This window comes from Rosa chinensis, chromosome 7, assembly GCF_002994745.2.
Source record: "Rosa chinensis cultivar Old Blush chromosome 7, RchiOBHm-V2, whole genome shotgun sequence".
Classification (NCBI taxonomy): domain Eukaryota; kingdom Viridiplantae; phylum Streptophyta; class Magnoliopsida; order Rosales; family Rosaceae; genus Rosa; species Rosa chinensis.
Window position 1 is genome coordinate 24,108,882 of NC_037094.1, and position 21,897 is coordinate 24,130,778.

A 21,897-nucleotide genomic window follows, 5' to 3' on the forward strand; every position below is an offset into this window, starting at 1 on the left:
ACCCATGTAACGAGTATTATGCTAGCAGCTCCCAAGTCAGATGACCTTAGGGTACTAGATGTAAAAAAGACATCCCAAGGAGCACATTTACTCTAGTCAATAGTTTCACAATCCACCGGGGTGACCAAACCATTCCCGTTTCTTCCCAATCCTCATATCGTTCGTCACGACCGAGACCTGTTTACTTTGGGAATAGCCTGGCCATGCTCCATAAACCAACTATAATATATATATATATATATATATTTTTATATTTATATCAAGGAGCAACCAACATGAGTAATTTCGTATATGAGCAATGAGAACAAGCTAACCATCAATTAAGACTTACCACCACTTAGAGTATGTGTGCATTTGAGAATTCAAGGTGATAGAGAATATGTTGTTCAAGCTCACAATTACAGAGTGATGTAAGAACAATTTCAAAACGTGCTAGACACCTTATTGCACACAGATTTAAAGAAAAGAGTACAGCCCTTGTCAGTCTAAGTTCAAAATAATTTGCCAGACACTCGGGGATATAAATTTCCAGAAACTGAACCTAACAATGCAGAAACGTAAAGAAAATGCACCTATACTATCATGAAGACATACAACATGAATGCATGCAAAATGGATCAAGCGAAGTGAGAGTATCAATACTTAGAGCATCCACCAACGGTGCTTCTAAGTGATTCAAATTGAGTTCTGTCTAACGGCCTACTAAACGAATTAGCTAATTTGTGTTCAGTAGGAACAAAAGCAAGCTCAAGCATATTATCAACATTATCCGTATGAGCAAAAAAATGATTATTTGAACCTTTTTTAATCCAGATTTACTTCTGCTTTGTTTTTGTTTCCAGATCCATGGGGATTGAAGCCAACTTTGCAATCCTGGCGATCAGATTCAGACCCTCTTTCAACTCAACTTGCAACGAGGCAGGTGAGTTAATTCTCAATGTTTTCCTCTGATTTTGAGTAACCCTGTGAAGCATATTGCACCTAGGACGTATGTGTCCTAATTTTCCACAATAATGACAAGTAGGAATGAAGTTTTTGGGGTTGTGAATATACCTAGGCTGACAAAGTTTGTCAGGACTTACCGAGGAGTGTTTCTGAAGTGTTTGGTGAGCCACACGTGGTTCTGATTTTGCAAGCAACTTGGAACCAGACCCATTTTCACAAGAACTTTGTGACTGACTTGAAGAACTCTCACCTCCCTTACTTTTTACAAAAGCCAATGGTTTGCAGGATTCACCATTATATCCTAATCCTTCTTTATTGCCATCAGCCCAACCAAGCACACCCAATTAGAATTCTTTACAAAAGAAATAAGTATGTAGGTAGCAAGTGAGCAAGTGAGAGAATGGAAGTACTCGAATGAAGTCAAGAATGAGGATCGAAATTGGGATTCTGGCGGCGAGGGTCTTCGATTAAGCTTCCAAGCTCTTTGCAAGCAGATTCTCTTCCAAACATGAAGCCGTACCTGATTCACAAAATTGAAACCAATTATGTGGAAATTTGAAAATAATGGAATTGAGAGAAAGTAAGTACCAGCCGGAAACGGCAGAGAAGACTGTTGCCACTGCAACTGTCTGAATCAGAGTGAAAGATTTCTCCATTTTCATGAATAGAGAGAAGGAGTTTTCTCAATTTTAAAAGGAGCATTGGGCTAGAGTTGAGGGCCCAGCCCCAAGTCCTACGTCATGTATTTTTTTTTTTTTAATATCACAAAAACTAGTATTCATTCAGAAAGGAGAGAAGCATAGAATGATTGTACAAAACTACAACATATTCGAACCACATGATATAAGTGTGCTGGGTCATCTTCTGTCATATTCTGAGACTAAGACTAAAGAAAATCAATGAAAAAAAAAACCAATTTCCAAATTATGCTGATCAAGTCAGTCAATGAAGCAACTCCATTGCTGTAGTTTTCAAAATCCTTTTGCTTCAGCTATATATACTTCACTTTGCAGGTTGCATATCATCTTCATAATTATGTTTTTCACCATAATGAGTGGTAGGTCTATGCATTATGTTTTTGTTGGGCTTGTGTGCCTGGCCCTTGCCTCTGCTATTTGTTGTTCAAGTGTTGGAAGCTCCAACAACATTATGTGCTTGGAGAGTGAAAGGCATGCTCTTCTCCACTTCAAACAAGGCCTTGTGGATGACTCCAATGCTCTTGCCTCTTGGAAAAGTGAGAAAGATTGCTGCAAGTGGAGAGGAATAGAATGCAACAACCAAACAGGTCATGTTACCAGTCTTGATTTCTCCTTTAATTATGATCCATATCTCTATTCTGCTGAAGTTCCTTTAAGTGGTGAAATTAGTCCTTCACTACTTGAATTGCGATATCTAAATTACTTGGACCTCAGTTATATTGATTTTGGAGAAAATATGATTCCCAAGTTCATTGGCTCTTTGAGTCCATTGAAAGAACTCAAACTTGCAGGTGCTAATTTCAGTGGACCTGTTTCTCCCCAACTTGGAAACCTCTCTAATTTGCACACTCTTGATCTTTCCTTCAATGATTTTGAAGGAATGATGATTCCCAAATTCATTGGCTCTCTGAGTCAATTGAAAGAACTCAAACTTGCAGATGCTAATTTCAGTGGACCTGTTCCTCCCCAACTTGGAAACCTCTCTAATTTGCACACTCTTGATCTTTCCTTCAATGATTTTGAAGGAATGATGATTCCCAAATTCATTGGCTCTCTGAGTCAATTGAAAGAACTCAAACTTGCAGATACTAATTTCAGTGGACCTGTTCCTCCCCAACTTGGAAACCTCTCTAATTTGCACACTCTTGATCTTTCCTCCAATGATTTTGAAGGAATGATGATTCCCAAATTCATTGGCTCTCTGAGTCAATTGAAAGAACTCAAACTTGCAGAAGCTAATTTCAGTGGACCTGTTCCTCCCCAACTTGGAAACTTCTCTAATTTGCATACTCTCGATCTTTCCAGGAACGAATATGTTCATTCAGAAAATCTTGAGTGGTTATCTCATCTTTCTTCCTTGAGATACCTGAACATGTCATATCTAGATTTGTCAAAGGTTGTGAATTGGCCACTATCTTTAAGCAAGCTCACTTTACTGACAGAGCTTCAGTTATCCGAGTGTAACCTTCCTGATGTCAATCTAAGATCACTTTCCTTTATTAATTCTTCCACCTCTCTTCAAATCCTTGACCTCTCTTATAACTCTCTTAATTGTTCAATATTTTATTGGATAGCCAATGTCAGCAACAACTTTGTCTATATTGGTCTCTCTTCCAACAATCTTAAAGGTCCCATCCCAGATGTCTTCACAAGCATGCTTTCTCTAGAGTCGTTGATCTTATATCGCAACCAATTGTCTAAAAACATTGAGGACTCTGTTAAAACCTTGTCTTGTGCTGAGAACACACTTGAGACCTTGGACTTGGGTGCTAACCTGTTTTGGGGGTCGTTGCCAGATTTGTCACGTTTTTCAAAGTTACGAGTGTTATATCTTGACGGGAATCAACTAAATGGGTCTGTACCCGAGAGTGTCGGGCAACTCTCTAGCCTTGAAACATTAATTCTCGACGGGAATTCTTTGAGTGGTGTCATAACAGAAACCCACTTTTTGAACCTCTCTCGTTTACATGATTTGAGTCTTTCTGATAATCGTTTCTCTATCAACCTGAGCTCTGATTGGAGGCCACCATTTCAACTTACTAGTATGTTAGACATGTCCTCTTGCAAGGTGGGCCCAGCTTTTCCCAAGTGGATTCTAACGCAGACAAATCTTACTGAGCTTTATCTCTCTAATGCTGGACTATCAGGAAGACTGCCGAATCTGTCATCGACAAGCTTGCGTTATGTTAACTTGTCTTCTAATCTACTTTCTGGTGCAGTGCCATCATTTTCTCCTATGCTCACGGACTTGTATCTCTCGAATAACATGTTTTCTGAGCCGTTGTCTTCCTTCTGTGCAACGCAGTCTCCATATTTAAGGTATGTTGACATTTCTAAGAACCTATTGTCTGGGGAGCTTCCTAATTGTTGGATGCAATTTCAAAAATTGTATCTATTCAATTTGGGAAAGAATAAATTATCTGGAAAAATACCAAGCTCGTTCGGCAATCTACAGGGAATTGGGATATTGCGTTTACATGATAACAACTTTTCAGGAGAATTGCCTTCTTTAGAGAACTGTACCAGATTATCAATGGTTGACCTTGGCAACAACAACTTGTCGGGAAAGATACCAACATGGATTGGCCAAAGCCTAACAAACTTGGTGATTCTACGCTTCCGGTCCAATGAGTTCAATGGAATCATACCCTTCTCCCTGTGCAATCTAGCCACCATTCATGTCTTGGACCTCTCTCACAACAATATTTCAGGAGGCTTGCCACATTGCTTCAATAACATAACCGCTTTGACTGATGATTTGGGAGTTGGTGGTTTTATTGTGGAACTTGTGTGGAAAGGAATAGAAATTGAGTTTCCCGATATTACAGGTTTGAGAAGCATTGACATTTCAAGCAACTATTTGATTGGGGAAATTCCGCTAAGTATAGCAAGTATGACAGAGTTGAAATCTCTGAACCTGTCTAGAAACAAATTGACGGGAAAGCTTCCTGAAGACTTTGGTAACATGAAGATGTTGGAATCTCTTGATTTGTCAAGAAACCGGATATCTGGTAAAATTCCTACAAGTTTTGCGAGCTTAAACTTTCTTAGTGTCTTGGACTTATCACACAACAACTTGTCAGGAAGAATTCCATCAGGCACCCAACTTCAGGGTTTTAATGCTTCTCAATATATGGGAAATCGTGGACTTTGTGGACCACCGCTGACACAAAGCTGTCCAGGAGATGGAACAGTTCAAGATGATGGAATCGTGAGAGGAACTGGAATTGATAACAAAGAACAGGTTAGTGATGGTCTCATAAACCTTGGATTCTTTATTAGTGCAGTGCTGGGATTTGTCACTGGATTTTGGATGGTCTGCGGCAGTTTACTGCTTAAGACTTCTTGGAGATATGCTTATTTCAGATTCCTGGACAATGCAAAAGATTGGATTTATGTCAAAACCAAGGCAAAAGTGCGGAGGACGCTTCAAGATAAATGGTAAACTAAGCTACATAATACTTATTTTTTCTAGTGTTTATATTTTCTGGCTGGATATACTTATAGAAACTCTTTCAAATTTATAGTATAACAATCGTTTGGAAACACAAAATATTTGTTCAATCTTTTAGAAATATTGTTTTTTGACTGTCATTTGTTTTGACATGATGTTAGGAGATTCTGGAATTCAGGGAAATGAGCCTAATTATCCCGGAAGTGAAAAAATTCAAGGCTTAATGTTGAAGGTTTTCAGATGTCGTTACTTTCTCTTTCAGCAAGAAATAAATATTATGCTTGTTTCTCTTGAGAAATGTGTATGAATAATGGATTGTATGTAGTATGAGCTGGTATAACTTTTGATTCCATGCAACAAGACCTCTATTTAGCTTCCTAATCTTTCTGGCTGTAATTTAAACCTATCTTTCTCGATTGATTTCAAAGTAATTAGCTGCAATTATATATTGTTCCATTCCAGAGCATTTCAGTTCATCTATTCCAATCTAACTTGATCATGTTTGTGTTATTCAACTTGTTTTCCAGAAGTTTTATCTATGTCAATCTAACTTGATCACTATAATAATACTAATAATAATCCATGTCTCTTAGTATTTCAACTTGAGTCAAGATGAGAATCCAACATTTCAATATTAGGCATGCCATTCTTTTTTTTTTCATTGATTGGATTTAGAGCAGAGAGAATCATTATCTTCATATCTGCAATTTCTGGAATATCCGATTCAGTGCCTAACAAGTATTGGAAAATTTATTCTAGCGCTCTACAAAACAAATCCCCGATAAATTTCCAATCTGTCATAAAAAAAACTGCACCCTGTTTACTACAACCATTTCCTCCAAACATAAGGAATGTGCTTCTCCAGCTCTCACATAAATTACTTGACAAGCAAGGGTGCTAACAACTTTGGTCACTTGAAGATGATAGCGTTTCTTGATTCCATACAAAACACAGCTATCTGGTAGAATCCAACAAGCTTTTCGAGCTTGAAATTTCTTAGTTCCTTGGACTTACCATACATTAACTTGTCAGGAAGGATTCAAACTTCAGAGATTTTATTACTCCAGAGTAACGAGGATATGGGAGGTTTTTCGATTTGAGATGTGCCTTCTCTTTCTTCAGTTTGTAGCTGCATTTCGCTCTTTGTTTTTCTTTTTACCTTCTTTCAGTGTAGAATGCATGACTTCTAATGTAGATAACAATGGATATATGAATGTGACAGAATATAGCAATTTTGCTTTCTAAGACAAGCAACTAAAAACGGATGTATATTGTACAGTAGTTTCTTCAAGGTTTCATACATAGCTAACCAGTAAACAAGAAAGCTCACATTGTAGCTCTAAGAGATCAATTGTACTCGAACCCCCTCAAGTAGTACAGACACCCCCTCTGAGTAGTGATCAAACCACCCTCATGTTGGACCAAATACCCTAACTTCGGTAAATATGAAGGGTGTAAAAATATTTGAAGTCTGCAAAAATTGGAACTTTTACAAAACTAACTTATCCAACCATTTCAACCTGTTAAAAAATTTAAATAGAACATAGTCACTGCAGACAGTATAATAATGTTTTCGTTTGATCACAGGCTTCTCTCTTATATCACCTCAACTTGGGGTTCTTTTTACCCAATTTAGACCCAGATGCCCCAAAATTGTTATTTTCAGAGTTGGTACCCTTTTGTAAATCTAGTATAGCTTGCTTCAAGATCTCTACTACCTGATTCATTGTTGGCCGGTCTTTTGCATTCTTGTTCAGGCAGCTATCTGCCAACTTGGCGATTTTCCGAGCTGCATTAATAGAATACTGGTCTCTCAGGAGTGGATCTATTATCATGCTGAACTTTTTACTGTCTGCAGGGTACTGTTTAACCTAATAAAGAAGATTCTGCTCCGCTGTTGGTCGGTGTCTTTCTAAGACACGCCTCCCAGTGAGAATCTCATACAGCACCACACCAAAACTCCATAGGTCACTACTCACTATGGATGGAAAGATGGCCTGTTTTGACATACTCTGGGGCAGACCAAGCTCAAAACAAAATTTGAGGTTAATCTATAGCCTAGTGTCACATAGATACCATGATTATTACCATCATGCTTTATTTCATTTGCATGATCCTATGACATTCCTTGCCACATCGCATAGTTTAATCAGAATTTTATTTTCATCATAATGCTTAAAATTAGCTTTTCGAATACCTTTCCACTATACTTCATCAAGAGAGCATATATTTCATCAAACTTCAGAGTTCAGCAGCAGCTGCGACTCCTGCGAGCCAAGTTGGTATCAAGTTGTACACCAACAGTACCCAGTAATTTGAATAGAAATGTGCATGTATATGGTGGATTATATGGAAGGAAATGAACAATATATTTCACGGGAAGACAGGCACCCGGTTTTTCTTGCCAATAGAGCAGATCGTTTTTGTTTTTGTGAAGAAGATGTTGGTGCAAATGTTGTTTCATGGTCACAGTTTCACAGCCTTTGTGGAGAAGCAGTTAGACTCCCTCCACTGACTCACAAAATCAACACGGGTGCAGCTGTTGATGTCCCTGGAAAAAGAAGAGATATTGGTTTGGTGGCTCACAATTGCAGAGGCGAGTTAATGGGAGCAATGTCAAGTCCTTAAAGGGGAAATGTGCTTTCCCCTTGAATCTGAGTTGTAGGCAATTTTTTGGATGGCCTGAGGCTCTCTGTTGAGGGCGGTTTCATTCATGCTGTGGTTGAGACTGATTGTGCTGAAGCAGTCAATTCAAGAGAGCGAAACAAAGCTGCTCATACCATAGCAACGTCATGGTATGAAGAATGATTATGATGAATTTCCCAGGTAAGCTTTCATGAGTTGCATTCTGTTGATTAAGATCTAGATTTTTATTAGCTATGCATAACTTTTGGAACTCATAAGCAGTTTGAAATGATGGTAGCGTATTGCGAATGTTATTACATTTATAAAATAGGGGAAGATGAAAAACAAGAAACCCAAGTACTGTATAAATTTCCTATCAATTGGTGACCTTGGCCACATTACAATCGACTGACTGTCAAGGGAACAAAAAAGGGTTATCAATGTAACGGGCATTTTGCGGTAGCTGTTCATAAGATGACTGTTAGTTTTGTGCCTCAAAAGCTACAACTAGTATGAAGAAGCAGAAACGACCCGGAGGAAAGGAAAAACAGTCAAATTCTGTCTCTGCTTCACCCCACTTCTGTCTGCTTCACCTACAATTGATGACTTGATGGTGTCATTAAATTCTACAACTGCTCAACGTGGTTAGTGATTGCCTCTGGGCAAGATTGCGCTTGAAGAAGCTCCAAACGCTGGAAAGGAGGAGCAAACTGCAATATGTAATCTTCATCTGAAGCCACGCATGCAAAACAAGCATATTGAATATTTATCAGAATGCTTCATTTGATTGCTGAGGAAACATTGCTACAAGAGATATCTGAATCTTACTACTTCCATGACCCAAAAAAAAAATTACAACTTTGGTGTTCAGCAACAAAAATATTGTAAGAGAGTTACAAAGAGTTTTACCAAAGATGCATTTACCATATGATAATATGTAACCTTCTATCTACTGCTCAACCAAAAGAAGGGAACGGGGTAAAATTAGAAACTCACTCTCTTTAACTGTTCCATACAGCCAGCATAATACCTCATCAGCAAATGCCAAGCAAACTCCTCCCTGCCAATTAGGTTCATTAGACATGTGAACCAGTTTCACCAAGAGTGACAAAGGATTATTTACCACTACCACAAGCAATAAACTTTACAAATACTATCACCAGAACGGGTATTTGTCATGTTTACCATGTGATGGGTAGGAAGCTGGTAGGCCAAATACATAGCAACCATATAAATTGCAGAAAAGAACTCACCTGCCAGTAGTTCTTCGTTTTCACTCTCTGTGTTATATCTTTGGTTCTTAGTCTCTCTGTGCGGACAAGTCGACCTGAATCATCCCTGCATGAGATAGTAATTACTTAGACAGAGCTATATTTATAAAGCGGAACTTAGAAAGAATTTCCAGAAAAAATCTGCTTGGAGCAAGTCATTATGTGATATTGCTCAGTATTTGTGGACTTGCAGCTATTATTTATTGTGATCATAAAAATAACTACTGTTCACCATTTATTCCTTCAACCAACTTTGTTTCTACTAAAACCATTTTGAGACATAACCATTTCTTTGATGTACAATTAATCGACTATCCGGTAAGAACATAAAAGGGTTAAGTGATACTTGGGTTTACCTAAAACCAATTACAATATAGGGAACGCCTGCTAAGAATGATTGAATCTGCAGAAAATTCAATAGAGAAATAAAGTATTTCAGAAGTAACAGATTGCTTGAAACATAAAAAGGAAAGCAATTAGAGATAATGACAAAAGCCCGATTGCTCAAACAAAACAGTGAGATAAAGTACAAAGAGTTCTGCAAACATTGCATATCAGTCTCTAGCACATGCACATGAAGATTCATGTATTTCTAGGTGAGGAAATGGAAGCCAGTAAACAGGGTACAAATTGAAGAGAAACATTATATGGTCTTCATAAGAACTGACTGTACCCAAAATTTGAGGAGCTTCTCTCTCTCATATCTTTCCTCAGTATGGTACTCCAACTGTGAAATTGAATGGAAAAATTTAAAGGTAGTCAGGTGAGAAATCTACTAGAACAAAAGAACTGCATGATACACAATGGGGAAGAAATAAAAAGTTTCAACCTCACGACTTGTCTTTAACTCCACGTAAAATCTCCTTCCATCATCAGTTGAATCACAGCAATCCATTTCAGCGCCCATCAGAATACGATGAGCCCCTAATTTGGTTTTGATCACTGAACAGTATTCAATATTGGCATCGACGTGATGTATCAACTCTCCATCACCTCTTCCTGGATCTTCAGTTGCAAGACTCTCAAAACAGTATCCCCAGTAACACCTAAATTGAAAAGATTGAATAAAACACACCTGAAACTGAAAATTATGGAAAGCCATCTCTACACATATCTAGGGTTATTGAAGCAGTTAAAAGTAACTGCTAACTGCTAAGGTCTTCATAAAATAGAAAATTCACCATTTCCCTCGATGAATTTCTTATTTGATTCCAGAAGGAAGTGCTTATATCCCAACTTTTAATATCATAGACATTATGAGATCGCTTCTGCACCAACTCTCAATTTCTTCCCAGATTTCCAACAAGATAAGTAATGCTACTAGACTTACATATTTCTTATCATACTTCCCCTTCTTTCATATGAAAACTCAATTACAGTTGCTGATTTTTCATCTTTCAAACACTAATTGGGAAGAAAGGTTTCAAAGCCCTTAATATATTATAAATTTCTTTCTTGGGCAGTAGAACTCCATTACTAAACCAAGAAGCAATACCAGTTACAGCAAGAACAGAATCATCATCATGCTAGAAAGACAGAAAAAAACTTCAAAAAGATTATATGAAATTCCAGTACCTTCGACGATCCATCTCATTTTGTGGCCTTTCCGGAAGTTTATGTACATCAAGATAGACAACCCCATTCCTTTTATGCACTCCCATTTCCCAAGGCTCATGCCGAATATAAGCAGTGGCCAATATCTAAAGAAAACAGCAAATCATTTGAAATGGAACAAAAAAGACTGTTTATCACATTGACAAAGATGATAATATCCAATATTAGTGAGTGACGGTGTTCTACAGTATCCAGTGTCTAGTATTTTTTTTTTTTCCCGAGTGGACGCCTCATCCTTCATTTAGTATCATTTGATTCTTATTCAACCGTAGGTATGCATATGGATAAATAAATTTTGTCAGTGACTTGAAAGTCCCTTAAAAAAGCAATCAGAGATCTGTTCATAAACTGTCTGTTGAGTGATGAAACCATCTAATCCAAGATTACTATGCATCTACAACTCTAATCATAACTCATCCTAACAAACAAAAGTAATTATATTGAGAGAAGAAGAATACTCAAAAGAGACAAGCAGATACCTTATTGAGATTGTTGCGAAAAGTCTGTCAAAAGAGAAGTGGAAGAAAAATTTTAGTTAATAACTCACATGAGAACTATAAAAATACGAAAGCTTAAAGAGTAATTCGTTCTCACCACAAAATGAATATTTTGAAGTGGAATATTCTTGTCTCTGATGCAGGCAAGAAGGTCACCAAAACCTTCAGAGCCTAAATCTGTAACAGAGAGGAAAAGGAAAGAGAAAAGGAAAAGAATCATAAAGCTGCCTAAGGATCATCCTTCCTATGTATAAACCCTAAAGTCTAGAAAATATTTTAATTCAACATACAAATCCCCATTTAGATATTTCATCATCAAACTAGATACTAGATACTAGATACTAGATACTAGATACTAGATAGTTGAACTAATTGAAACAAAAAGCACACCTTTCTTTGCTACGAAAGTATCAAAGCCTTGATTAAGATCGGCTCCAATGTCTTCAGTAATAAGCCGCTTGAAAAGCCTCTGATAATGTGGAAGAAACAACACTAAGAACAAATTAACAATCAGCATGTACTACAAATAGAAACACCCATCCAAAAAAAAAGCTGCAGAAAGCTTACCAAGCTGCTCTCATCAAAGTTGACATCTCCACCTTCTACCCGACTATAGCAAGCAAGTTCACAGGGCTATTGGAGAAGATTACCATATTAGAAAGCAACAAAAACAAACTTTATGACATGCATCAGCAACTCCACAAGATGAGAACTTGAGGGTTGAATGGCTGATCAACAAGTAATGGTCACATCAACATATAATTCACCAATCTGATATGGAAATATCCAACTTATGTTACTTGCATCACTTGAACAAAATCCCCACAACTTAATGACATTGATTTATACAAAGTATACTAAACAGTCTGACGTTTAAGATGTCGACATTTGTAACATTTTCAGTGCACCATTGCCCTTTGAAGGCACTTGACTAATGAAATTTTTAAAGTATCACAGAAATGATCACTTGACTTACTTCCTGAATCTGAATAACCTTTCTTGATAACGTTTCTTCACTCTTTGACAATCTAAGTTCAGAAACGAAACGTTCGTCATGACGACCATTTGAGAACTTTCCATAACCGTAATTATGCCCCCTCTGCGGATAAGGTCCAGGTCGGGGAAGGATGCCAGCACCTCTGTCATTTTGATGCCCCGCTTGCCAACGACCACGCCCAAAACTCCCTCTACCCTGACTATGATTATTATTCCGTACCACAGGCAATACTGCAAGAAAAGTTTGATCATAATAGGATCAGAGTCCCAGAGAGTAGGAAACCAAGCATTAAGACTGAAAGTTTAACAGCTCTATCTTTTAGACGAAATAAATAGACTCCAAATCAATGTACAAGTAACCAAACATTAATCCCTCCCAACCTATGCAACACTCCAAAGCAAAGACACATTCAAGGAAGCGAATTACACACAAGTACACAACAAAGGAAGACGAAAATAAATTCGAGACGAACTCAAGCTAGAAAGTTTGTAGGCTACCAATTGGGTAAGCTAGAGAGCCATCACTACAACCTCATAGGCAACCAAAGTCATCAAAAATGCAAAATGTGCATCAAAGTGAATCACTTGGCACATCAAAAATGCAAATGCTCACTTTCTACTACGCTACAAGACCCATCAACAAAACCAAAAAAAAACTATTAAAAAAAAATTACTTTACCAGGAATAAGGAAAGGGCTAGTAGCAGGGGTTCTAGTGTAGTCTTCATTATCAGAGCCAAACAGATCCTTATCGTCGTCCCCAAAATCGCCCCTATCGTGGTACTCATTATTAGTGGTGGCCTCTTCACCGTTCTCCTCCTCTTCGTCACCGGCACCACCACCGCCAGTGGTGGCGCCGCTTCGGCTATTGCCGCTGCTGGACTCGCCTTTCTCGCTACCGGAAGACGAAGCAGCAGACGAGGACGAAGAAGACGAGGAGGAGGAGGATGAGGATGAGGAAGGGGAGGAGGAATGGGTCCCATCTTGGTTGTTAGGTTCATCGTCTTCGTCCTCGCCGAAGATATCGGCGTGCTGCTTTGCGAAATCCATTGGGTGGGAATCTGTGTGGGGTTTGGGTTAGATTTTGTTGCCGTTGAATTGATTTCTGTGTGTGTGGGGGTGTGTTCGGAGCTGAGAATAGAATTTGCGGGAGACTGAGTTGGTAAAAAAAAAAAAAGATTTCACTCTGTTAAGAGTTGGGACGAGCGGACTCGGATGTTTAACTTGGATGTTTGGGTTTAGTTATTCGGCCCATAAGTTTATTGGCTGTGTTGGTCATACTTTGAGGAGATTCGCCCTGACTTGGTCTAAGTTTAACTTTAGGACATGTTTACTTATCTGAAATTAGAATGAGAATGAAGGAAATGATTATGCGTATGAAAGTTTTTGTGTTTACTAACTTATAAAGGTATTTGAATAGATGTGAATCCCACTCATTATCAGGAATCGATTCCCGAATAAATTTTTAGTTTGATAACCAAGGGGTGTATTGTTCCTGTACCGATTCCGATTTCTTCCTTCTTCCATTCATGACTTTTTCCATTCCAAGTAAGTAAACGTGCCATCAATTCTTAATCATGCTCATCGTTCGGTTAACTTGAAAGGCTAATCCCAGTCTCCTGTTGAATATAGTAGCAAGGGCTTGCCTAGAGAGGTGTGGAGTCTTAATTTGCAGTTTAGTACTGTAGAAGTGCATCAAGTTGGTTATGTTATTTAATCTCTGATTTAGCATAATTTTGACTTAAATTTCAATCCTACTCATCGCCTAAATTAACTCGAAAGGATAAACTCAGTTTCTTATCGAATTTAGTAGCATGGGGAGTTAGGTGCCGGAGTCTTAATTTGAGCAATTATCTTACCTGAATACATGATCACACAATATATCATATTATCATTAAACTAATTAAACATTTTAACAAAGAAATCAATCTCGAATCAAATAATAATTTGAGAGATACGACTATGAAGTAAGTATATATATATATATATATATATATATATATATATATATATTTATGTGTTTGTAGCGATCTATTTAGAGATTGACACTCGTATACTTGGTCCGTGTCTTACTTATTTAGAAGGTCCGTGTTTAAAAACCTTAAGATACTATGACTTGCTTCTTTTACTAAAAACTAACAAGTGCTATGTGCTTTTTAAAAGAGAGTTTCTATGATTTAAAATTCTATTATACCACTTTCTCTTTTTCGTCCCATTGTAAAAGCAAACCGAAATATATGACTAGTATACTTTTAAAAACTTTGACCTAGCCTCCTCTGCTAGGGTTTACTTTCTAGGGTTCTAGAAAGCAAGATCTGATCTACCATGGATATGGAGATACTTAGTTGGAATTGCCGAGGGATCTGCAATGACATGACAAAGAGGGCGCTGAAGGATTTAATTTCCCAGAATCATCCTCAAATTATTTTTCTTTGTGAGACGAAGATCAGCACTCTTGCTGATTTCCGTGAATTGCACCGGGCTGTTGGATTTCCACACTCAAAGGAGGTGTTGAGTGATGGTCTATCAGGAGGTTTGGCGATGTTCTGGAATGATGATGTACAAGCGAAGGTTTTGACTTTCTCTGCACATCACATCGATTTGGAGATCGTAGGAGGTCCTGGAGATCCTCGTTGGAGGCTAACGGGATTCTATGGGTATGCTAGGACGATAGAAAGGGATCGGTCATGGCAACTGCTAAGGGATTTACGTGATCTCGATTCTCTACCTTGGGCTGTTATTGGGGATTTCAATGAAATCCTGAATAATGGAGAAAAGATTGATGGTCTGCTTCGATCGGAACAACAGATGCGTGGATTTCGCGAAGCTCTTGGATATGGTGACCTTCTTGATTTAGGGTTTCAGGGTGCTATGTCTACATGGTGGAATTCTGACACACAACTCCGGTTAGATCGTGCAGTTTGTACACCCTGTTGGTGGGATATTTACGGGCATGCACGAGTGCGTCATCTCGCGCCCAGTGATTCTGACCATGTACCGATACTCTTACAAGCCAGCTCTGTTCCTTTGGCCAAAAGACAACGAGTGCACCGGTTCAAATTCGAAGCTTACTGGCTTCAGCATAATGATTGTGACGAGGTTGTGAAGCAAACATGGGCGACAGACGTGGCTGGAAGTCCTATGTACTGTGCAACCAAGAAGATTGAATTCACAAGGATACAACTTGATGATTGGCAGAAGAGAACCTTTAGGACTAGGCAACAACAGATGTTGGGGGTACGTGCTCGTCTTGAGGAGTTACTAGATGTTCCTGTGTCGGTGGAGGTGCAGAATGAAAAGAAAGAGCTGATGAGCAAGTTGCAGAGGCTTCTTTCACAAGAAGAATCCTTCTGGAAGCAACGATCCAAAGTGACATGGTTGAAGGAGGGGGATAGGAACACAAGCTTTTTCATCGAAAGGCTGCTAATAGAAAGAGGAAAAACTTCATTCATGGCCTCTATGATGAGAATGGGAATTGGTGTGATGACGACGCAGGTCTGGAACGAGTTATCTCTACTTATTTTCAAAAGATGTTTACAGCTTCGAATATTGATGTTGAGGCAGTGAACGACACTTTAGCAGCTATACAACCATGTGTAACACAGGCAATGAATGTACAATTGTGTGCTAATTATACACAGGAGGAGGTGAGGACTGCCTTGTTTCAAATGTATCCCACCAAATCCCCAGGACCGGATGGCATGCCTCCGCTCTTTTTTCAACATTATTGGGACACTATTGGTGCAGACATTACTGAAGCAGTTCAGAGTTTTCTCCATTCAGGTCAACTTCTTCGTGAAATTAATTTTACTCATATCTGCTTAATTCCCAAAGTAGATAATCCGGAAAATATGTCAGATCTGAGGCCTATTGCGTTATGCAATGTTATTTACAAGATTTGTTCTAAGGTGATAGCCAACAGATTAAAGCTAATCTTACCTGAGGTGATTTCTCCATATCAAAGTGCTTTTGTTCCCGGCAGATTGATTACTGACAATATCCTTGTGGCTAATGAAACTGCTCACTTTGTTCATAATAAGAGGGAGGGTAATGAAGGTTTTATGGCCTTGAAGTTGGATCTAAGCAAGGCTTATGATCGCATGGAATGGAGCTTTTTGAGAAAAGTTCTAGATAGGTTTGGCTTTGCTCATTCATGGATTGATTTGGTGATGCAATGTATTAGTACTGTTCGGTATTCATTCTTAGTCCGTGGAAAGCCTCGGGGGCTTGTGATTCCTAGCAGGGGACTGAGACAGGGGATCCTTTGTCTCCATATTTATTCTTAATTGGAGCAGAAGGTTTCTCTGCTTTATTGCGCCAGAAACAAGAGTTAGGCTTGCTCCAAGGTATTAAGGTTTGTGATGGAGCCCCTTCTGTAAATCATCTTTTATTCGCCGATGATAGTATGTTATATGCTCAAACTTCTTTGGAAGATTGTTACCAGATTCAAGAAGTTCTTGAAACTTACGGGAGAGCCTCAGGACAATTAGTTAACTTTGACAAAAGTTCAGTGGTATTCAGTAAAAATGTGGACTCTGCTATACAAGAAGAAATATCCAGTTTGTTGGGAGTAGAAGTAGTTGCCTCCCATGAAAAATACTTGGGATTACCTACTTATGTAGGGAGAAAGAAATCTGCAACCTTTCAGTACATTAAGGAAAATTTGGCTAAGAAGCTATCTAATTGGCAAGGGAAGCTGCTTAGTGGTGCAGGAAAGGACATTTTGATCAGGGTAGTAGCTCAAGCGTTACCTACCTATGCTATGAGTGTCTTCCAATTGACAAAGAATTTCTGTGAAGATTTGGAACAACTTTGTGCTTGGTTTTGGTGGGGATCTACAATGGATAAAAGAAAGATTCATTGGAAAACATGGAATGCTTTGTGTAATCCGAAAGAAGAAGGGGGACTAGGGTTTCGCAGTTTGGCTAGCTTTAATTCGGCGATGCTTGCTAAACAAGCTTGGAGGGTAATTTCTAACCCTACTTCTCTAGTTGCTCGAATTTTTAAGGCAAAATATTACCCTACAAGCTCATTTTGGTTGGCAGACAATCATTCTTTTCCTTCATATTCTTGGAGGAGTATTTTCTCTACAAGGGATCTATTGAAGCAAAGCACATATTGGCAGATTGGTTCTGGGACAGAGGTCAATATTTAGAATGATAATTGGTTGCCAAGCTTGCCCAGTGGTAGGCCTCATGAGACTGCAGCAGGTCTTGCTGAAGTGTCTCAGGTTTCTGATTTGCGTACTACTAATGGTGATTGTAATTATGATATGATTGTTAGATTGTTTTCTTCAGAAGAAGTGGAGGCCATTTTAAGTGTGCCTCTAAGTTTGAGAAGGGTGGATGATAGACTGGTCTGGAAATTGGAAAGAGATGGGAAATATTCAGTTAAAACGGCTTACAGGTTCTCCTTCTCTCATTCTCCTTCTTGTGTACCTTTTGAGCTATCAGTTAACACTGATTTTTGGAAAAAATTGTGGAAAGTGAAGATTCCTAATTCGGCGAAGATTTACATGTGGAAAGTGTGCCATAACATTCTCCCATCCATGGAAAGACTCATTTCTAAAAGGGTGGTGTTGGAGTCACAGGTATGTGTTTTGTGTGATAGTGCAGTTGAGACTACACTACATATTACTCGTGATTGCTCTTTTACAAGGCAGGCTCTCCAAAGTAAAGGAGTGTTGGCCCAAGTATGTTTAAGTTCTTATGCAATATCTTGTGATTTGTTGCATTGGTTAAGTTTATGTGTCCATGACCTTTCGTTACTGCATTTGGGGGAATTTATCTATCTATTGTGGGGAATTTGGAAGGAGAGAAATAGCAGAGTTTGGGACAATAAAAGGTGTCATGCTATTGATGTGCTTCTTAAGTCTACTGCAAGATTGCATGAGTTTCAATTTCATAATACCAGACCGATTACTCAAGCGAGTGGTCGTTCTAGAATTGCTCGATGGAAAGCTCCCTCATCTGGCTTGTTGAAAATAAATGTGGATGGTTCTTTTCACCATGTCTCACGAATGGGAAGTGTTGGGTTTGTGGTTCGTGATGAATATGGCAGTATGGTTGCTGGTGGTGGGCGTCCTTTGTCTGGATTAATTTCGCCAGAACATGCAGAGGTTTTGGCATGTAAGATGGCAATTGAGTTTGCTTTAGATCAGAATTTGTTACCTGCTGTAATAGAGACTGATTCTGAGATGGTGCAACGACAACTATGTAACTCCGAAGGGCCTAATACTTCCTTGCTGGGCCGTATCTATGAGGATCTGAACTCCATATTGGCTTCAAATCCCAATTTGCAGATTACTCACACTAGAAGAGGTGCCAACAAGGTTGCACACCTAATGGCTGCGCATGCTAGTTCTCTAGTACATGAATGTTTTTATTTTTCTCCTCCTTCCTTCTTATTAGCTGCTATTGCAACTGAACGTTATCATATGTAATTTTCCAAATTCTCAATAAAGGCTGACCTCTTTTACCTCAAAAAAAAAATAAGCAAACCAAAAATACTTTTTTTGTTTGTTACAAAACCAAAAATACTTTTTTTTTGTTACAAAACCAAAAATGCTTTTTAATAACATGAAGCCTTTTGCTAATGTTTAGAATTAATCCAAACGGTGTCTGAATTTCCTCTTAAATTGTGGAAATATTATTTAGCTAGATTTAAAAAAAAAAAAAATCATAATCAACTACTATATATACGTGATTGTCACGTGTTCGTTGAACCCAGAAACTAGTTCTTGGTGAAAGAGGAGCTAGAGAGGAAGAGCAACGATGGAGACGAAGGTAGTGAGAAGCGAAGCGATAGAGAGCATATCGGACAGGCTATCGGCGTCGGAGGACCTCTACTTCCCTCGCGCCCTGCAATCCACTACCATCACCCCCTCTCAGCGCAAGGCCATTCTCCTCGACCTCCTATCACGCGACGCTGCCGTCTTCTTAGGTAAGCCCTAACCTTCAATAAAAAATCCTAACCTTCTCTTTGCTTCCCGCAAAGGAAGAACAATTGTGTAGCTTTTTCAATCTTGTAATTCATACTCATGTGGTAAAGCGAATTAAGCAGCGGAGTGTGATAGGTTGGGATAGCTAAGTCTCAAAACCATTAATAGGACAAATTCTTCATAATCTACCTTGAGATGCAGGCTTAGACAAGTCCATTGAAATTGCTCGTAATTTATGTTATTTTCTTAGCTGCTGTGTTCAATGCTTGCAATTTTTAGAAGATTAAGTGCAGAGAGCGATGTGTGTTAATTCTGAATTTTATTTTTGTTGCAGTTTATTCTGAAATTTTGATGATCTTGAACTTAGTTTTTTCCAATTTGACTAATACTCTTGTTGTGACTTGTTTGTGCAGAACGTTATGGATCGAAATTAACATCTGAGGAGCTCCTGGAGTTTGATGCGCTGACAGATGACTATGAAGTCAGCTGGCATGTGAAGCATCTTAGAAGTTTATTGAGTCCGACATCGGATGAATTGAAATCAAGGGCAGTTCAAGTGAAGAACAGGAGGCGAGCCTACCTGAATAAGTTGATATTTGGTGGGCAGTATTTCTCGGAGGATTCAATGAGGGAGAGAGAGCCCTACTTGCATCATGAGTATGTGGGGAAGTTTCAGGATCCGAGTGGTAGGAGCATGGCAAGACCCGGGGAGCGGTGGTCAGATACTTTGTTGAGGAGGTCAGAGGAAGCGATTTTGGTAGCAAAGATTAGAGGGGAGCAACAGAGGTTGGGTGTTGCTGAGAGTGATTGGGTTGGCGGTGAGAGAATCCAGGAAGTAGAGGAACAGGAGGAGGAAGAAGAAGAGGAGGAAGAGGAGGAGGAAGAGGAAGAGGAAGAAGAAGAGGAGGAGGAGGAGGAAGAATCTAACAAGGCTAATGGGGGCACACAATCATCAGAGGTAATCTTGTCAAACTTACACTTGAAAAGCCTTTAATTTTGTCTAGATTTCCGTTATCAGTATTTGTGCTAACTGCCACACTCTAGGATAAATATATAAAAGATGAAAACCATATAGTTACTGTCTGCACTCTAATTGAATTTTAGAGTTTTTTTTCCCTACTCTTTTCACTGTAAGATAACTGTACTATGGAAATGGAAGTAGGTGCATGATTACATACATGTTAATAAAAGAAAAGTAGATGGTGATGAGAATCTATGGCTACTGTTCTCCAGGTTTTAAGTTCCTTTTACTCTGTTTTTCTTTTGTTCACTCGTCTTGGCAAACTATCTATTGCCTTGGTTTGCCACCTGTAAATATGATTCATACAAGTCATGAGTGACACATGACAGTGATGACACTCATGTTAAAATGACCACCAGTTGTCCTGTGGTTCACATATCCTTTGAAGAAAACTAAGTTGAATGGTACAGAGAGGAGAAGTAACCTATGTGCTCAACTAATGAAACTTTAAAATCAGTCTCAATGAATTTTGTCAAAGTGCTGAGTTATGTTATGTTCTTTGGTTCTTGTATGATTTAAATACTCCTATGATTTAGAAATATTGCCTGTTGTTTCTGACATTTGTAATTTTTCCTTTTCTGTCAATAGATGCTGGTGGATCCTCCTAATGTGGCCAGTGGTGCTGAAACTGCAGACCATACGGATGCGGCTAATGTTGCTCAAGCAACTACAGCAGGGCAGAGTGAGCAAGCAACTGTATCTGCAGAAGAGTTGCAAGATCTGATGGACCAGTTCACCTACATCATGCATGAGAAATTTTTGTTAGGAGAAGATCACGAGTACTTAGATTACTCAAAGATAGACAACGACGAGACATTGGATGATCACTGGCAGAGAGAAGCCAACCATGACGCTGAAGAGAAGTACTTTGATGACATTATTGATGAGGACGAGACATTGGATGATCACCGGCAGAGAGAAGTGAATCATGACGCTGAACAGAAGTACTTTGATGAGGATTAACAAAAGTTGAAGCGCGTTTATGTTTTTCTCTGCACTCTATGCCTTCTAACTCGATGTTAATATTTTTTGCTCTAGACAGTATTCATAACTATACCCTACTTTCTCTGTACATTATATGTAACCGCCTGTTTGTTTTAGTTGTTTGCTGGGTATTCCAACTTGATCATCCTTCGAGTATTTAATTCGATTATTCGTCTTAATGATTAGTCACTTGGATTATGCAAAATGGAAGATACTGTGAAGCTAAAACATCTTGTCCCATTGTTTTCATACAATTAGTGCTCCATTTCTCGAAGGAGAGAATTGTACTAAAAGTTGCCAAAAGAATTAGAATAAGTGGATCAAAAGCTAATCGGAATGAGACTCTACAGTGGCTTGCTGATAAGATTCCATGAACAACTGAACAAGTATGTCCAGTGGCAGATTGGAGATGGAATTGGACTCTGTTTCTCGGGGTTTAGACGCTTCGTCCCTCCGATATATTCGTGTTCTTCTATCGATAATGCAGCTTCTGATCGCCAAATTCGCCATCCTTCCTCAATAGTTCGGTATTGGTATACCTCAGTGGCTTAGCCTGCTGTCTCCCCCTAGCTGCACTGAGCAAGTGTTCTGCTTCCCAAAACGCATAGCAGCATATGCTGTCCTTACCGCACGTGACAAAAAACACACTCCCTTAATTGGTGAGTGGACCCCACAACGGAGGGTCAGAGGAGAGAGAGGGAATGTCAACCCAGTTTCTTCTCAGAGCAGCTATTCCCATTCCGGCACCATCGCATTCCCCAAATTCCTTTTCCCCCTTCAATTTTTCTCATTTAATTGATTAATCAATTTCGGAAGCTCTTATTTATATAAATCTTTCTTGGTTATAAATCCT

At 38.9% G+C, this 21,897-nt stretch overlaps 3 protein-coding genes across 4 annotated transcripts; 2 read left to right on the forward strand and 1 right to left on the reverse strand.

Moving 5' to 3' along the window:
* The first annotated feature begins 1,995 nt into the window (after nucleotides 1-1,995).
* LOC112179562 (receptor-like protein EIX1) lies at nucleotides 1,996-5,553 on the forward strand. The gene is made up of 2 exons (XM_040511385.1): nucleotides 1,996-5,084; nucleotides 5,259-5,553. The coding sequence occupies exons 1-2, from the start codon at nucleotides 1,996-1,998 to the stop codon at nucleotides 5,281-5,283; spliced, it is 3,114 nt and encodes a 1,037-aa protein (XP_040367319.1). The 3' UTR covers nucleotides 5,284-5,553.
* Nucleotides 5,554-8,014: 2,461 nt separating this feature from the next.
* On the reverse strand, nucleotides 8,015-13,304 carry LOC112179609 (NAD-capped RNA hydrolase DXO1). 2 transcript variants are annotated; one of them, XM_024318071.2, is made up of 13 exons: nucleotides 12,780-13,303; nucleotides 12,081-12,331; nucleotides 11,672-11,737; nucleotides 11,495-11,573; nucleotides 11,202-11,281; nucleotides 11,087-11,110; nucleotides 10,569-10,693; nucleotides 9,823-10,039; nucleotides 9,667-9,720; nucleotides 9,350-9,396; nucleotides 8,976-9,060; nucleotides 8,719-8,782; nucleotides 8,015-8,452 (listed from the first exon to the last, which is right to left on the reverse strand). In XM_024318071.2, the coding sequence occupies exons 1-13, from the start codon at nucleotides 13,147-13,149 to the stop codon at nucleotides 8,349-8,351; spliced, it is 1,566 nt and encodes a 521-aa protein (XP_024173839.1). In that variant the 5' UTR covers nucleotides 13,150-13,303; the 3' UTR covers nucleotides 8,015-8,348. The 2 variants fall into 2 exon arrangements, 1 of the variants encoding a protein (XP_024173839.1); XR_005803815.1 differs by lacking the exons at nucleotides 8,015-8,452; nucleotides 9,350-9,396 and having other exon boundaries at nucleotides 8,766-8,782; nucleotides 12,780-13,304.
* A 5,512-nt stretch (nucleotides 13,305-18,816) lies between these two features.
* Nucleotides 18,817-21,189, forward strand: LOC112179693 (coiled-coil domain-containing protein 97). Its single transcript, XM_024318154.2, has 3 exons — nucleotides 18,817-19,041; nucleotides 19,453-19,997; nucleotides 20,649-21,189. Exons 1-3 carry the CDS (start codon nucleotides 18,873-18,875, stop codon nucleotides 21,021-21,023), a joined length of 1,089 nt encoding a protein of 362 aa, XP_024173922.1. The 5' UTR covers nucleotides 18,817-18,872; the 3' UTR covers nucleotides 21,024-21,189.
* The last annotated feature ends 708 nt before the right edge of the window (nucleotides 21,190-21,897 follow it).

Coding starts and splice junctions, on each gene's coding strand:
- LOC112179693 (XM_024318154.2), top strand. CDS start 18,873: ATGGAGACGAAGGTAGTGAGAAGCGAAGCGATAGAGAGCATATCGGAC. Junction 19,042..19,452: donor CGACGCTGCCGTCTTCTTAG/GTAAGCCCTAAC, acceptor TTGTTTGTGCAG/AACGTTATGGATCGAAATTA. Junction 19,998..20,648: donor GGGGCACACAATCATCAGAG/GTAATCTTGTCA, acceptor TTCTGTCAATAG/ATGCTGGTGGATCCTCCTAA.
- LOC112179609 (XM_024318071.2), bottom strand. CDS start 13,149: ATGGATTTCGCAAAGCAGCACGCCGATATCTTCGGCGAGGACGAAGAC. Junction 10,040..10,568: donor AATGAGATGGATCGTCGAAG/GTACTGGAATTT, acceptor TTTTCAATTTAG/GTGTTACTGGGGATACTGTT. Junction 9,397..9,666: donor AGAAGCTCCTCAAATTTTGG/GTACAGTCAGTT, acceptor AATTTTCTGCAG/ATTCAATCATTCTTAGCAGG.
- LOC112179562 (XM_040511385.1), top strand. CDS start 1,996: ATGAGTGGTAGGTCTATGCATTATGTTTTTGTTGGGCTTGTGTGCCTG. Junction 5,085..5,258: donor AGGACGCTTCAAGATAAATG/GTAAACTAAGCT, acceptor ACATGATGTTAG/GAGATTCTGGAATTCAGGGA.